This window comes from Haliotis rufescens, unplaced genomic scaffold, assembly GCF_023055435.1.
Source record: "Haliotis rufescens isolate VD_foot unplaced genomic scaffold, xgHalRufe1.0.p SCAF_2, whole genome shotgun sequence".
Classification (NCBI taxonomy): Eukaryota; Metazoa; Mollusca; class Gastropoda; order Lepetellida; family Haliotidae; genus Haliotis; species Haliotis rufescens.
The window spans coordinates 64363943-64383046 of record NW_025963890.1 but is presented as its reverse complement, the minus strand read 5'-3'; the positions used below and the strand labels follow the sequence as shown (position 1 = coordinate 64383046).

The 19104-nt window shown below is 39.0% G+C and overlaps 1 protein-coding gene across 1 annotated transcript in view; it reads right to left on the bottom strand.

Moving 5' to 3' along the window:
* The window catches only part of LOC124116712 (zinc finger SWIM domain-containing protein 5-like), a 43834-nt gene extending 25353 nt beyond the window's left edge, over nt 1-18481 (bottom strand). The window contains exon 1 of the mRNA XM_046478150.2: nt 18115-18481. Coding sequence (XP_046334106.1) covers nt 18115-18481 — 367 coding nt within the window. The remainder of the gene's footprint in view (nt 1-18114) is intronic.
* Between the last annotated feature and the right edge of the window lie 623 nt (nt 18482-19104).

Sequence of the window (19104 nt, the reverse complement as noted above, 5' to 3'; positions counted from 1 at the left end):
TGAACCTCAAGTAGGTAAACGTGTAGAACTTCTCATACACAATTTAATAATAGTAGTATTATCATACATTTATGATACAGTATTTCCGTCATATCACAGTATGTCAGCTTAATGTTGATAAATTCCAAAGCGATGCAGGTCATAGACGTTGACAACTCTGGTGACAAGCATGGGTATGGTGCAGACTAACCAAGGCCCATAACGGGGATGAATCTGGGATTCAAACCCATATCACAGAATCCTGGCATGCATAAGGTATGCAACTCTGCACAGCTGAGGTCTTAAACACATCTTATTCCCCTATAGAAAGGCATGATAAGTTAATATTACCTCATAGCAGAATAAACTATGTACATACCATGGGCAACATTTGTTCTCTAATATAGATAGTTATTCCACCTGGTTATTCTTCATCAGCCACAACATGCTAACTGTGACAATATGTCCTATTGGCAGATATACATCCAAGTTTTCACTTATCCCGTTTATAGGGCTATGCAGTCAGGTGCATATATTTACTTTTCTCCTAAACATGACACTTGAATAATTTCAACAGATAAATTGTGTTTTTGCAATTACAGATTTGAGGTCTTAGTGTCTATCGCACATACATAAATGTTTACTTATGAAAGACATAATATTTGTGTAAAAGTACAGGTTTGAGGTCACAGTGTCCTACCTATATATGTTACCAATATCATGTTTAGACCGAAAATATTTCTACACTCCACTTACTATAGGCACTTGTTAATATTTTCAATAAATTCTTTCTGATCTTTTGTTACCAGACAAAAAAAACTTTCCTTTGTCTATATACATGAATTGCTGCAAATATATGCAACGTCGATCATATTCAATATATCATGATATATACAAAAGTATTTTTTAATAATTAGAATGTCTCAAATTTCATTATTTACATGTTTGCATATGTATATCCTGAAGAAATATAGATGTCTATCAAGCATATTTTTGTTGCATCCATATTATGCCTATTCATGTTTAGTAATTCTAAAAACATAAATGACAATATATTTTATGTTGCATTGATGCTTTACATCCAGTATGATGCATACATCATTTACATGTCATGGTCAAATAGCAGACATCTGTTCTGGTAGACATCTTGTCATGCTGTTCAGCACATATGTTCAGTATAAATTATCACAAAATTTGAAACATAAATCTATAATTTTGTCATCAACATTTGTTGAACAAACCTCACCATCAGACAGCTGGGAATAATTCAATATTTGGAGTACAACGAGTAATGATACTGCCTTTGTCCCTCACCTACATCAATAGCATCATTTTCTCGGGAGAGGAAAGTCAAATCAAGCAATGAAAAATATTTTGTCCCATATTTTCCTATCAACAAGATCAAATTATTGTAAAAGTATTATTCCAAAATGTGAATAAGTGACGAAAGAGGTCACAGGAATTTGAGACATATGAAAACTGAAATTACACTAGATAATACTGTAATAAATATTACCAATCACCATAATTTAATTAAATCTACACAACTATGACCATGATGAAACACACAAACCCAAATGAACTGGATCACAGTTCATACTCAAACCCAATGATCACACAACACAGAATACTCCTAAATTACAATATTAATCAGTAGATATTTACTAATATTCATCCACAATGGACACACAACGATTCTCAGTCTAATAATACTACATATATATGTTGCATGCATGCATATGTCTATACGCACTTACTCAGTTGGAAAAGATTGAGCAATTTAGTTTGGCAATACCCTGTGACAAAGACGGGGAGTCAGAGCCAGGAGCTGGGGTAAGTTGACAAGCAATGTAGGAATGCCAATGGGTCTTCTAGACCGACACAAAGAGGTAACTCTAGCATGGGGAATTCGCCTTCTCCCCTTCCTCTTATGTTCATTAAAGCACCAGTGGGTAATAAGCCTTTCTGGCTGATGCATTAAAAGACAAAAGATTTCTTTCTTGGCTTGTTCTCTACCCGGGGCAGTGAACTTAAGAACCAATCACATTTTGGGTAATCAAAAGGCTGAGTGTTAGGTGATTGATCTGCCTTGAAAGTGGAGACGAAATAGGCAGACGTCCGTTCATGCAGTTAAACACCCTGCAGAAAGAGGGCCACACCGTTTTTGGAGGAGGAGTGTGGGGCACCGTTGTGCAGGCCTCTCCGATTCCTGGTCAAACAACCCTTCTCCCATTGACAAACTCCGCTCTTCAATTGAGAAATGCTTTTGTTGACTATCAACATTGGGTACAATACGCACACTGACAATCATTGTAGCAGCCCTAAACCTGAATTTCAATGAAAGCTTACTTCCACATGACAAGGGTTTTTAAAGGGAGTGATTTGTATCTCAACTTGTAACAAAAGCCCAACTGATCTCATAGCAGTTGACAAGTCTAGCTTAGGGCCAGCAAGTTATTGATGGTTGACATGCAGATATTAATGACTGCTGGGAAACCTTGTCCATGATACTCGATGTGGGTATATTGAACCATGATACAGTTTCTGACATACTTTTTGAAAAGGCAAACAAACTCGGATAAATATTCAAAGAATGCAGTGCATCAGCCAGGGCCTAGCCCCTAACCAGCATGTAAACTTTACCATGTATACTGTGGGGAAGAATTTACCTTATCTGTGGAATTTCTCACAGGGGACACAAGGTTGTAGCTTGGAGAACGAACACTAACCATGGTATTTATAGATAGTGTGTCCACACCAGCAATCACAACTCCATCAAACTCAAGCTTGTCTTCTCAGGGACATTTATCCTCGAGTTTTGAATGACAAAGAACGGACTTTGAGTGGTGGCTAGATCTACAAAGTGAAGTATGGCTTGACCCCCAGGCCGAGCCTTGGGGTGGTTGGAAGAGGGATAGGTTTATGGTCCAGGGGGCACACTCAGATCCCTACTCATGCCTGGAAGAGTCCAGACCAGTCAGCTTTCCAGCGGAACAGATAAGCTGAAATAACATCACTGATTTATTATTCCTACCTGTGAGGCTCATGCAGCCATGAGGCCATGTATCATGATGAACATTGCATGTGGGCCGATAGATCTGTCAGCTGTCTATTCATGCCTGTCATTGCATATCGGGACATTTTAGCCACCGACACCGGCTGCGCCTATGAAATATATATCTGTTGTAGACACAGCCCAGCATGGAGCAAGCCCTCAGCAAATGATGTCCCAGGGAAAATGCCAACCACATGTTCCGACTGTGGCCATGAAAGGCCCCGTGCAAACCACTCCATTTTCTGAACTTTGTCATCCATTACTATATAATTTGAATGTGGATACTGAACATGGCATGTGTAAATATTTGTAATAGCACATGATACTCAATACTTTATGTACTGGCATAACAACAATAGATAATTGGAAACCTTACTATCACAGAATCATTTGCAAGTAGGCTCAGGTTTCTAATTTCTTGTTAATATATTGAGAACACTCAGCTCACAATAGTCTCAGTAGCGATAAAAGAAGTACTCAGGTTAACTCAAAGTCTGTTGAACTGAAGTACCGTATTCAACGTAATTAGCGCCAAGGGCGCTCTCAAAATTAGAAAAAGAGGACTCTTATTAGAATATTATTTAGGTGAAAAATATACAGAGTTGAAAGATCGTAAATTTCGTGGATTATGCTGACAGCCTGAAATGTTGATATACAACATATATTTTTCTAGAACTTAATTTCCCATAATTAAGGGTGCATATAACACACGAGTGCGTATCATTTATGAATAAATAAGTCTTGTGTACATTGATCAATCGGAAGGAATGCTAATTGGGATTGTTCACTAGGCAATATATTAGCAAATATCGCTGTGGGTGCTTATTAGAGCGGGGTGCTTATTATGTCGAATACAGTTTTCCCAAGCCAAATTATAGTCAACATGTGAGCATGATGAACTAAGAAAAGAAAACACAAACTTAAATCAAGAAGCCTACATCGGCTCCCTTTCTAAACATATCAAGTTGAATTTTATGACTATTATGTGCAAGAAGGGAACAAAATGTTGATTTCCCATCAGAATTTCCCCACCCTCCAGGGCAATAAGAATTCAGGATGTCATAAAAAACTCCATGTGTTAAAGTATTTGATCACGTACAGCTGTTGCCCTTTACAAACTTCCTCACCAACCCTAGGAAATGTACCCTCGATGTTTAAACTGAAGAGCATCTTACCCGGAATGAAATACACAAACATATGACCCAGGTTAGAAAAATCTATAAAAGTCATTTGAATTGGGTGTTGAGAAGAATTTATGTGGATGTCCTCGACCACTGCCATGTTACAGAATATGAGCTGGATTGATATTCTACTTGATAATCTTAGCCATTGTGCTAGCTGTAGCACTGTAAACAGTCACCTGAAGTTTATATCCACTTACTGTACAACCGACAATATATGGTACCTTGCAAACCGTTGCTCCGTAATGAGTAGGAGGCCAATGTAAAAACCTAGCATTATTCAATACTCATGATATATGCTATAATCTCTCATGCAGAAAGTATTGTCATGTAAAATGGATTTTTTTCGACGATATGAAAGCTTGCGATGAAAATGGATCGATCTAATAGATTCCTGATAAAAAAGATAATTTTGCGTGCTATCATTGAGCCCATATGTAATTGGAGAATACAAAGGAGCATATCTGTTCTGTGATTAGCCAAAGAAAAACATCATGTTATTCTGGTTCACAGATCAATCGTCTCGAATGACTGAAGGAAGTTATAAAAGAACTCTCGCAATAACCCTGCTGAAAGGCTGCATAACAAGCCTTCCGTTCTAGCAGTAACTCACTTGCTTAGTTCATCTCACCCTTATTAGTTGCCTACTTATGTTTAAAGCCCACAAAAAATGATGTACTTCCCATAACCTGGCCTCATTTTTTTTAAAGTCGACCCTTGCAATTTTATGGCGATGCACTTCCATCCAATAGGAGAGGTGAAGTGCCCTAGTGGCGTTTTGCTCATCAGGCCAAGGTCAATTGGTTTCCCCACATGGGTAAAATGTGTGGAGGACATTCTTGGTGCACTGCCATTATCAGGATTTTATGGAATCGACCTCACTTTTCATGTTACCGGTAATATGATAATTAAAAAAATATCAGTTTTGCCTTCTTCTTTTTTATCATGACTTTTGGAAAACATTGTAGCAACTGAAAACCATGAAATCTAAAGATGAATATGTTTAGGTCTAAAAAAAACCAAACTAGTGAAAATCTACAACATGGAAAATTAAAAAAATATACAAGTGCTGAAAGTGTATTTCTAAAAAAATCAGTTTCTAATCACTGACTAGAACTATTCCTTCAATAAATATGTAAATTTATACAAGTTCAAGAGATACTTCCCCCTCCAATCCCTTCCATAGACAAAGCACTGCTGCATACTCAATATTCATGAGGCTAAAATTAGTAGGTGTCACATCTGATCCTATTGTGGATGAGTAAGTGCTATCAATATGCAGCTGGACTTAAGGATGCAGGCAAGTCCAGCTGAGTCCAAGGAAGCTTTGGGCAGCAGCTCTGCTAAGCTGACCTCCCATCCTCCACCAATCTTCATCACTACACCAGAGTCAATGAGAACACATCTGTCATGACTGTGTGCCACACAATAGTACCTGTGCCCGGCCATTGTGGTCGTGTGAGGGGGCGTGACTCTCCTCAATGAACAAGTGCAGCACATGAATAATATATGTTTTCTCAATCATTAGCCATTGATCTGCCCCCATCAATCTCAGCCCAACTAACAAGGGACAGAGAAGGGTTTAGTGGGGTTTAGTTCTCCAATAGAAGCTTCTTGGAGCTCTGGACACAAATGACCATAGACTTGCACTGGCCAGACAGCAGGGAATAGTGTCAGATTTCGTCTGCAGTTACTGACTGGCCGTTGACCTCGAACCTGGGGTCATGAAATACCAGCATCGCAGAAATCCATGTCAGTCAGTTGGCATGTGTAAGGGATACCCGATATTCAAATCCAAGGGGTGCAATTGGTGGGTAAATAGGTACAGGATGCCTTGTCAGTGTGATGTATGCTTGTGTCCACGACAGTAGCCAATGGGAAGGTATGCTTTGTCTCAAAATTATCACTTTCCATAATGGAGCATTGTCCTTTTATATTAAATTATCCATCTCAGTTTGAGAGGGTTCGGAGAAAACCATGAGAGAAGGTAACTCGAGGACATGAACCAGCTAATGGGGATACTGATCCTGGGGACAATAACATGTATCAGGCTGTTAGGGACAGTGAATGAGTGAGTGAATGTTGTTGTACACGGCAATCAGCAATAGTCCATTATAATATGGAGGCCTATAAAAAAAATCTGGGTCTGACGAACAGGCAGTTGATAGCATGTCCAAAAATCTACACTATCAGTTAAAGATACAGCACTATCACTCAGGTCATGCACCGAAACCATCCAATCCTGGGGACTTATTTTGCACCAGAATCAGTGGCGGATTCACACGGAGGGTTCTTTGCCCCTACCCACCCACCCAAAAAACAAAAAAAACATCAGACATTGTGTATGCAGACCATAAGGAAAAAATTAGTGGTTTACATATTGTGTATGAAATTATTTGGGTAGGCATTAGGATGGACCATCATTTCCACTATAATGAGAGAAACTGTATGAAACTTTTACAGTAAATTATATCCAGTTCCTTTAGAGAATAGTTATAATAGTACAGCTGGTTTAGAAGTAACACTCTTCTGCCAAACTTGACTGGACTAGTTATCTGACATTAGCTGAAACAGATTTGAGTTTCGCCATGTGCATAGTTTTCTAGCTGGACAGATAATAGTCTGGGCTGAACTTTAGGAATTATTTATCAAAGCTGCTGACTGTAAATTGAGAGAGTTTGGACGGCTCCCCAGCTTTTGGACTGACAGTAATGCACCCTGAAGCATACACTGATATTTCAACAATTATAGTCCAATAATACCAGGATGGAGAGCTTCACAACTGTGACCAGTGTCCGTGCTGATACCTAACAATCAGTCATTCAAGCATTTCCTTTTCATACTGTCAAAATCCTTAAAATGATTCCACCCGTTTACATGTAGTAGTTAAGAGATCAGCCCAAGTGTGTAGTGTCCCGGAATGTCACCTGACAATGGCCGGAACTGACCTATTGTTGCAAGCACCTGCCAGTGGCTACAACACCTGAGTACGTCCAGTGATAATTGAGCTGAAATGATCAATGAATTATCAGTTTCTTGTGAATGTGTAAATGTAGATCCAGATACTAGATCAATACCCAGAGATTGCTGTGTGTGAACAAAGGATAAGATCATGGCAGCACTATTGTATATAAAAGTAATCAAACCATGTCCCATCACGACTGTTATAACAAACTTTCAACATGTTCAATTGAAATGAAATATCAATGCAATATAAAGTCAACATGATCAGTGTTATTTACAGTATAAGCTCACTGAAACATCTCATTAAAAAGAAACAATTACAGCATAAAATAACAAAAAGGCATTGTGACATTATCAACGTTTTATGATAGTAATTATATACTTGTGGGTAAAAACATTATGCTCTTTCAGTGTGCAATGTGAATCACTTCATGATCATAAACAGAACAATAATCTGTACACGCATACACGCACACAGACACACACACACGTGTGTGTGTGTGTGTGTGTGTGTGTGTGTGTGTGTGTGTGTGTGTGTGTGTGTGTGTGTGTGTGTGTGTGTGTGTGTGTGTGTGTGCGTGTGCGTGCGTTCCATATTTATAATGACATGATAATAATTAAATAAAATTAACATAACATTATTACCAGCAAGAAATAACTCCCCTCAAAAATTTCATCTATTAAAGGTGTGATAAGAATAGGATAAGGAAGCGAGTGTCATGGGTCAGCCTCCACTGCCTTCCTGTATTGTACGTAAATCTAGGTCATTCTATTTTGAAATAAGCACACAATGAAAATAGTGTCATAAAGGTTTAAATGTGACAGAAATATCTTGCTTCCTTCTGTTGGCTCAATACACACTCAAGCATGGAGATGCAAAAACAGCTCATGGGAAAAACTGACAGCGATCTCTATTTAAGAAGCAAAGGTCAGAGGAACTGGATATCGTTTGTGCAAGAGGATTCCCATAGCATCAGCTACATCCTCTCACATCACATGAGAGAACTTCCCTTCATGGTGACTGTCCAGTTGTAGATGCCTCCCACTAACCCCCTACTGCACTCATATTCTGTGTTGAAAATACCCTGCCACTCCCCAGGCAAACCATGCTGTATATATGCCCCATTCTTTGCTCTGAATAGCAACAACACTCACCCGTAATCACCCCCATGTGGAGTACAGATAACCCTGTGTAGAGTAATGGTAACCCCATGTAGAGTAAGGAAATATCCATTCTCACACCCTGCGCAGTGGACACAACCAAATATTTCTCCCATGTAGAGTAAGGAAATATCCATTCTCCCACCCTGAGTAGTGGACACAACCAAATATTTCTCCCATGTAGAGTAAGGAAATATCCATTCTCACACCCTGCACAGTGGACACAACCAAATATTTCTCCCATGTAGTGTAAGGAAATATCAATTCTCCCACCCTGTGTAGTGACACAAGCAAATATTTCTCCCATGTAGTGTAAGGAAATATCGATTCTCCCACCCTGCACAGTGGACACAACCAAATATTTCTCCCATGTAGAGTAAGGAAATATCCATTCTCCCACCCTGCACAGTGACACAAGCAAATATTTCTCCCATGTAGAGTACAGATCATCCCGTCATTAGCTAGTAGTAAGGCTAAACGATTTTCATTTGTAAGTTTACAGATACTTCTTGGGGAAATTTGTGTTTGGAATGTGAAAAAAAGACAATTCAGATTTTTTTTTGTTCTTCAAGAAGCTATTGAACATATATGTGTGCAGTACATCTATGAGGCCAGCCTCTTTTTATCTTTTAGTTCAACATTGTACACACAATATTGGTGCTAAATATGTAACTTTGCAGTCACACAGTATTTAAACAGTATTAAAAAATAAGGCTTCCCCACCCTGCATATCTTAAGAGTATTACCCTGACATAGTAGAGGACAAATAACTCAACCCCAACCTGAATTGTCAGAACACCCCACCCTGAATTGTAAGGACACCCACTCCTATTCCTAATAGATACTACCACCATAAAGACAAGACCATATCATATTACCCCCACACTAACAATTACAACAGCCACCAAAAAATATGAAAGAGGAGACAAAGATTTCATTTTGCGAGACAGGACACACTTGAGTCCACTGCTCCACAAATTAACCTTTACCTACTTTTCTACAAGGAACAAGAGCTCTCTAATTATCCTCACAATAAGTTCTCCCTCACACCCAGTCACTTGAACTCCATATAAAGAGCCTCATCCCCCTCTTCCTCCCCCCTCCCCTCCCTATTGTCCCCCACAAGGCAACCAACCAACCCCCAACACAATAAGAGGGAGATAAGTCATTAAAGTCGTTCAATACTCTCTGAAAGGGTGTACTGGGACACTACTATGCCCATGTGGAAATTCCTACATTAATTTATCAAAGCACCTGTCACCTGAAATGCATGAGGAGACTGCAATAAATGAAGAAAATAACTTGCCAACAGGTAGATGGATCTAACATCATTTTACCTATGATTTTTATTTGTCCTCTAACACCTGATCAAACCCACAAAAGATGAGAGTGTGCAATATTTGTCAACAGCTAGTATAGTTGAATATGTTCACAAAGACAAGCAAAAAGGAGTATTTTCGCCACAAGATTATCAAGCCGCTCGTTTTGTGAAGAAGTGATTCTCCAGTTAGAAGGCGCGGAGGAAAACACTCCTGCACAATAGGACGCCAATTGGAGGAAAGGGATGAAAGACTGTTTTCTCAGTTTTGTGAGGGTTTTGAAACCCAATCAGACTGGTGTGATGTGGGACCCAAGTGACAGTGGACTGTGAAGGCAACCAACTCTCTGCCCATCCACCGACAACGGCATCCTGCACTGGTTCACCCAGGAAATCCCTTGCCCTGAATCTTCTAAAGCCAGTGAAGGCAGGATTGCCTGGCTTTCACAGTTACAGTCATACATGTGCACCATCGACACTGTCTCACTTCAATGACGCTTAATTGTTGGCTGTTTCTTCCTCAGGTAAAGTAAACGCAAGGCAGACCACTCCTGCCATGCTTAGCTGAGCTAAGCCTCTTTGCCTTAAACTACTTATCTGTATGTGTGCTGGTAGGTATTTGAGAAAGGGATGACTTGAGCGTGAACAAAGTATATCACAAGTCGTGTCTGGCAGTCTGGCACGGGGAGGTGGCGACTCATTCCTGTGAACACGCTCAAGACACCTGCCGTTATAACTACCCAGGAATTTGGATTGAGAAAGAAACATTTGTCAGTCCTGTGAGGGCTGTACACGCAAAGTGTAGTACGAGGGCTTTATGGCAACAGGGAGAATTCCCTCAAGGGATTTGACAAACAAATCTGTTTTGTTGTGGACATTGTGTATTTGGTCGCAAGCGAGGAGAATATAGGGCAAACACAGAATGGAATTTTGAGAATCTTAAAGAAGGCACAGAATACACGCTTGAATCTCGAGAAAATTACAACAAATATCCAACTGATGACTTGCTGTGTTGCCAAGCAAAATACAGCCAGTTGAAGAGCTGTGACATTCTCGAAAAAGTGGAAGGACTCAAAAGCAAGTTAATTCAGAGATTGCCAGTCAAATGACATTTTTAGCTGTGGAGCAATCTACAGCCACTTGGCTACAGAAGCACATTAACAGGTGTAGGATACGAGACCCCTAGTAACTCTCCACAAACACACACATTAGCAACAAGTCAGGTCTAACTAAAACCTGGATTAAGTCACTCCGGGGAAACTAATTAACATCCCATTTCACATTCAATATACAAACATACTCAGAATCTCAACATTACCAGATTATCATCATCATCATCATCATCATCATCATCACAGTTCTGATAATTAGTATCATATTATGTATAACAACCTTATTGGCACAGCAAAGTTACTTATACCATGTCTACACTATTGTCCAATATTTCATATTTGTTCATAAATTTTTGTATTTATAATAAAAAGGGCCTCAAAATGTTTTCACCATGCTCACAAAATGTAAATACTTTCATGTAATTTACAGCTATTTATTAGTATGATTAATGTAAAAAACTGGCCCAGCATTAACCATGTGAACTGCCTCCATGAATCATAAAATACATTTTTCCCAGACCCTCCCACAAGCTGGGGGTCCAGCAGACACCAGGTCCACATTCCTGTACACAAGGATTGTGAGCCAGACCCCCATCCCCCAGACTGGCTTCACTCAGTAATGGATCTCTGTATACACAAGTATGACACCAATGTAAATCTTACACTGTATATATCGGTCCTAAGGAGGTACTTTCAATAGCTGCAGGGGGATAGACTTCATACCCCTTGGCCCACAAAGCCTAACAAAGACAGATAGCTCTGTCCTGATCCTTGTCAAAAGAATTATCTCACATCCTTCTCATGTGGTAATTTATTCATCAACATACCTGGCAGAATGCCAAATTATTTTGACATTCAGGTGACGCTTTAATTAATAAGTCATCTCTACGACCCTGTTTTACATCATCCGTTCAGTACATGCACCAAGAGGGCTTCGAAACAATGCCCTTCTGGTAAAATTACGTCAGTTGGAACATATGAAGATCAAATTTGCATAGAGTTACCCTCAAGGACCCAGGATTAAGAATGGGTCAGTGGACTGCTCTGGGTCCCTGGAAGAATGCTTAATTAATCATTTCATATATTGTTACAGGGCTTGTCGTGACCGTAACCTGCCTGGCGAGTGGCGACTCAACTGAACCTGAATTCCTTCTCATTTAATGCATACATAAAGTACCATACTTGTCAATTGTTTTCATTCAAAGCAGATCACCATAAAACGTATTATTTGCAAACTTCAAAGGATGATATAAAAAGAAATAAGGACAAATTACATTTATGTTTAATGTTGTATAATGGTATATAAATATGTGAAACGTGACATTAATCTCAAAGATAAAACATGAAAAATTCATTCTGAAGAGGATACGCTAGTATAAACATAGTGCAGATATTTTCATATACTCTAACTGACATGTATCTCTTTCAAACATCAAACAAATATAAAGTTTGATAAATATTTAACATTAGCGTCAATAGACAGGAATGTGAGGACAGACGTATACTCCATGTACACTGGCCATGGAATGCTACAAGGCAGAGCTGCGAGGGGTTCCTTACACTTTCTACATAATGTATATAACTTCGGGGATAGCAACATTCCTTGAGCACTTAACATACTTCATTAGCCTGATTAGGAGATCCATAACACAACCATGCCACAAGCATGAAAATGTCATTTCATCATGACATATTTGCAGTAATACTTTTGCAAATTGTTGTTTACAAATAAACAGTGAGAGTATGGTTTTAGGACGTTTTAAGCAATATTCCAGCAATATCAGGGAAACCAGGAATGAGCTTCACACATTGTACATGTGGTGAATCGAACCCTGGTCTTTGTCATGACAATGTACACTTTAACCTCTAGGCTACCCTACCTCCACTCATATATGTAACCATACCAATCCCGCCATGAGACTGAAAAACATAAATGCTACTGATTAACATAATATGTCATGTGACACTGGCTATTAAGTGCTGACTGTGCACTGTTAGTACAATTATGCAGACTTTCCTAAACACTTTGTTGCACATTTTGAATGAAAATGTTTACTATACCACAGTGCACAATGTACAAACAACAGTGCCACTGGAATTTTATGTGAGTAGACTATACCAGTCTGTGACTTAAGCCATGGATTAAAAGCCAGAATCAGCTCTTTCAGACTTGTGGACTTAGTTCGTGTTCGAGACTAAACTCTACTGAAAATGAGTCAAAATATGGTAAACTGAAACACACTGGCACACTTACCTAACCTCGCCTGGTTATTCATATTTGATGTCATGCATAAATTATCATCGACTTATTAGAATTTAATTTCAACTGCATTTAAAGGGAAACCAGGTTTTTTTTAAAACCCTTTTTAATGTATATTAATCTAGCAGTTGAGGAGTATCCTAATTACAATGTACATGGTATATATGTGGATCAGGGATCGAAATTAGCAATAGCCTGGATCAGTGTTTATTAACGTTAAAGGTATCCTAAGGTCTAGTAGAATTTCAAACATTTTGGTGGTATCACTATTTGGGCTAGTAGATGTTTCACTATTTGGGCTAGTAGATGTTTCACTAATTGGGCTAGTAGATGTTCTTGGTTAATATCCCAGTTGATGAAAATCTGCATCAAGATATGGAGCATAGGCCCCTTCAAGTCTAATTTAGATGCCTTAGATCAGTCCATGCAAATATGGTAAAGCAATGTTAATATTATGAATACACAATCAGAGCTTTATCCAGCAAACTTGTAAAGATTTTTTTAGCATTTTTAGGCTGACTAAAAGAAAATCAATCCAGCACACCCTCCTGTTTTAGATTAAGTATACTAATAGGTAATTATCCTCCTACATAACCTACACAATTACACTTGTCAGTTCATGGGGTTCTCTATGAGCGCATACTCGGTCCAACATTGTACACAAAACTAACAATAAACTTTACATGAGAACAAAGATGTTGACGGATGACGAAGTAGACACAGTTTACAGTAAAATCCATAAGTTGCTATCCTTAAACTGTGTCTACTTTATAACAAAGGCAAGCAACAACCCTAAACCTTCTTTCATTCCATTTGAACTAAGCATGGGAGCTGTAACTCCATACAGAATATCACCAACTTGAGTAAGACAAATCACCAGTTTAATGTCTTATCTATTACCAATACACAGGTCTCAGCATATCGAGGCCTGTGACTAGAGTAATCTCTGTCTACATTAGTCTATGCACACACATCTGGATAGCTGTGTCACCAACGTCTCGGTGGGGAAGGTCCTCATTTCTTTTGTATTGTTGCTTGTGAACATTATCTATACTTGCTTTATCTTTCCAGCACAGACAAAACACAATTTGTGTAACCTCTCAACACATCAATAAATGTTCTTTGAAATATACTGCATAAAATAAAACTCATGAATAGATAATCACACCAGCAACAAAGGTTTCCAGCTGAAACTATGCATGAGGTATTATTGTTTGTTCCATTAAGATAAAACATAAATTTCCATTTCATAACACAAGACAAAAGTATGGAAAGAAAGTCTGTATAAACTACATGTTGATAGGGAAATTTTATTTTTCTATCATACACAAAAAATATACTCACAATCTCAAGTGCATATTTGAATAGAATGACATATCTGACCATCCCTATCAATATTTGAGTATATGTATTTGTTTTTTGTGTGTGCGCACGTGTGATATGTACGTCATGTACATACAGATCTATCTAGGACAGTGCTATACACATATTTGCTGAGGTTTTGCTTGAGATAAATGCCAGGACATGGCTATGATTCTATCAACCTTTTCCCTGATCTTACTTCACATTACAAATTTACAGTTATATTTTGTATTTATTTGATTTCATTCTGAATGACCTACACTTTGGACATGTTGGAACACTATCATACTTATTAAACACATTACTGATGTAAAATAACACTTATAAGGACATTCAATCCTGTTCATCTATTAAATATACAAGCCATAAAAACATGAAAAGAGGAGTGTTGGCATGGTTACATGGCTCTCTTCATTTGGGTTAGTAAATTATTGAGTAGTTTTTGGAAGTTGATTTTTTTTTAAATGTACAATAATGGGCCACAGAGGATTTATTCAAAAATTTGATTGTATTATGATAGGGATCACCAGAATAGGGATTCTTGAGCATGACAACACATTGTCTACACGCTTTATACTATAACATACAAATAAATACTCTTGACGAAAACAAGGAGCTGAGGTGGTCTGGTTAGAGTGCTGAAGGGGTCGGGCTCAATGGTACTTGTTTTCGTATGTTTACCTCGTCAAGAGTAATCATTTGTTTCGTTTAACCGAAATTCACTTTAAAGTTTATGAAATCTTTAAACAGTCCTCTTTCATGACAGTAACTTATCTGCGAACTGTGAAATGTTCGTACCACATACCATCTTGTTTTCTAGCAGACGGGTCAATATTCATCATGTGACAGGTCAATACTGATCATGTGACGAGTCAATATTCAAGGTCGGTGTCAGTTACATGATTCAGGGTCTACGTTGAAATATATTGTTTTGTCACATGGTACGGATTAACCAATGGAACTGCAAGATTCTTTATTGAGGTATAACACTCTATGCTGTTAAATCGCTACAGGTACTTATAGTTTTACTTAAGAACAATGTTCCGTGTCACATGAACAGTACCAGGGTCTTCCACTGTTCCAGCTACCAACCAGAGCCTCTAGAAGCCTGATTTATAGCATGCCTAAAGCATGGCCATCTTTTCTCAGCAATAATACACAAAGTGATCTAAATATCACCCTGGCCTCGCTCTGCATTTGATCTTCAGGAACAGGCCGCCATTTAATTTGATCTTAGGCTGGAAAGGGGATACAGTCCTACATATGGGACCACTCAGTTGAGTCAGCTCCACAGTTAAACATGATACTGTGAAAGCCAGATTAACATTACACAGGCCCATATCAACATGAAACAAGTTTTCCTTAGCCAAATCAGCCTGATTCAACACCAACTTGAAACAGTTTTTAAAGCCAAATTAGACCACAAAGCCAGATGAAGTCGTGACCCATATATTTTTCCGGGTTAAGAAGTGGACTGAAAGAAGTGAAGCTGCTGTTCTGTAAAGTGTGTAAGAAAAGTCTCATAAGACAAACAAAGAGCTCTGGAGTGAGTAGATCTGTGTCTAGTACAACTCCACATGGCCTGGTCTTCTCATGGCACAGCTTGAAGCTTGGCTTTCCTGCAAACCAGCTGTGAAGCTGGGAGCTGATAATAGAAAGCTGCCTCTCAATCACAGTTGAAATGTGACCATCCACAGTCCCCAGTTCCTATTCAGATGCCCTCCACTCACACGGAGACATGTGCAATGGACGAGATCTTGTCTTTGGTCACTGTCAACAAATGCCTTCATGTTGACTCTGGACAGGTTGAACTTTTCACATTGACAGTTTAAATCTTTGCAAAAGGATTTGAGCAAGTTTCATGACAGCATGGCATAAAGATACTGTTTGAAATTGTCGATCTGGAATCTTCACTGGTTTCTTTGTGTCAGTTCAATGTTAGAAGTATAAATAGTTCTAGTTTGTAATTAAACAATGAAACCTGAGAATGCAGTTTGCAGGCAGGACATGTAAACCGGACATGTGAAGGAGGAGTAGAACTGCAAAAAGTGTATCTAAAATGCTGTCAAAAATCAATATACAAATATATTTCAGAATAACAGACTGTGTCATTCTTCTACATCAATTTCAAACATGTAATGATTTATTTATTTTTATTATTAGTTGGGTTTCCAAACCAAACATGTTTTTACCAGACTACCATGATTACTAGAAGGAAGTAAAGGTACTATCACGTTTTTTAGGAAATACATATTGATTTCTGTCACTTAATTTCAAATTAATCATCAGACTTGGTAAAAGATCCATGACAAAGCACATTCTAAATCCAAGGCACCAATGATGAAGAATTCATTAATGAGAAACAATGGCAGGATTAACTCTAGGTGCAATAAAAATGCCAACAGATTAGCAAAAGTGAGGCCGTCTGAGCAAGAAACTAAGTAGGTCAATCATGCAAAGCAACCCCCTACCAATTTCCCCTTTTTCACACACAACTTCCATTACACCAGCTGTCATTTCATTGAGGTATGGACACGCCCCCTTGCCTCACAGAAACTTATTCAGATTGCCTCAAAGCAGCCCTACTCATTATCTTATTTTATGACCACTTTGAATGTGAGAGCCAGTGCCGGGAAGATTAACAAACCCCAACTCAGTTACACTTGAATGTCTACCTGCATACCATCTTGATCAAATTGCTTGTGAGTGTATTTTATGACCCAATTAACTGTCTAATCTAATCTGATTGCTAGATTGTCTGTAACTCCTCAGATAAACATGTGGCTCAATTTACAGACCAGAAAACACACCCATGTTGGTTGATCAATGAGCAAGTCAATATTATATGCAATAAACATCTCTATCGGACCAGCACAGGGTTTATGGTAATTGCTTGTAAAGAAAATACTCAGCTTCACTTCACTGACCTTTTGAAGGAGGTAAAAATATATTAAAAAGAGCTATGTACATTCAAAATATTCAGCCCTCAAGATGTGCTTTGAAAATGTACAAGTGAATGATTGAATGGAATCCACAGAGTAAACACACTGAACAAACATTCTATCAAGCTCGGTCACAATAGCTTGTTTCGGAATTTAAGTGCCATAAAGTACAGATATATTTTATGACATCTTTCTGAGTCATAGAATGCTTAGGAGAAAACATGGGGACAACTGTTAAACGTCAATCACAGTATCACCCCTCATGTACACTCAGGGGTTGATGACACAGAGTGAATTCTCACAACCGGAAGTGAATAATGACCCCCACAAACATAGTAAATAAAGGGAGTGTTCTTTCAATTAGGTTGTAAAAAAAGGTTGGTGTGTAAAGGGACTTCTGTAGGAATATATATTCTTCTTAAAACATTGGTCTAGGAGAAAAATGAAGTTTCTGTGGGATCAATTATTGAATCGATAGGCCCAGCAGCCCGTCTCGTCTGAATATATTTTCCTTGCAGAACCTCACACGTCCGTCGCCTCTCTGTAAATGTTAAAACGATTACAAGCCGAAACTGAGACGTGAATTTGTGCCTAGCCCACATAAAGCTCGAGATATCGTTGACACATGCGACAGGCGAGCTCTGGGGTCGTTTACAGATATTCATTTCACTGCGATACCCACCCATTTGCCTTGCAATGATTAGGCCCTGTATAGCCAGAAGAGAAAAGCAATAAACTCTATCGATCTTCACTTTCGTGGGTTGCAATTCGATATCTTACCTATTTGCAGAACGTTGGAAACAGCACCGTTTTCTAAAAGTTTAATTCCCTGATAAAAAGGCAGCTTTTGGCTTTCACAGTTGTCCTTATTAGAACAGTTTGCATAGGAAGAGTACATGCAAATATCCTTTTCATTTCGGGGAAACGACCAGTACACAATCCGACTTTGAACGGGCTCCGGTATCCGATCGTAAAGCTGTTCTATCCGTTGAAACGGAATATTCTCTGCCACAACTTTGGCAGAAATGTCCAGAAGAGATTCCACTTCTCTTCTATGTCCCTTTTTGTCATTAGATCCATGTGCTCTGCGCGAATTCTCGCTACAATCGCGCGATCGAGAGGAGCACAACCTCTTCGAAGCCGCCATGGGAAACATATGATACTACTGGGAAGGTTCCCACTGCCCATGCGCGAAGAGGCTTAAAATAACTTGGCGCATGCGTATCGCTGTGGTATTTAGGTAATCCTGATTCCGACGTGAAAAATTAATGCCTAGTCCGGGCCCGAGGGAATCCCTTTGGGGAAATCCCTTTGGCTGAATGGAAGGTCAGCTGTGCCCGGGATCCGGCTTAGTATTTACCCCATTCATATTCTTTAGAGCGAATCTACGCGAGGTTTACACTCGAATTGGCCACCAAAGCAAGAACAATCTTTCTATGCTGTGATGCAGCCGCGTTACAATTTGTTCAAACACCTACGTTTTGTGTCCGATTCGCGCATTTGGGACCGCGGTCTTTCTGATATGGGTGTGGAAGTGACGTGAACTCTGAAATGCTCAGAAATGCTTCTTGTGCTTTTCTTCCCTTATGAAAGAGACGCGACCGGAGGACAGGGGAACAACTATACATTGATCTTCAATACCTCTAATACGTCGTAGCGCGTGTCCCGTTTGGATTGTTCGCATGTCGGATTCAAAATGTGGACTAGCAGAATTTAGCCACACTGTAGATCGAGCTAAGTTGTAAATGAAACGTGGCGTCGAATGTCAGC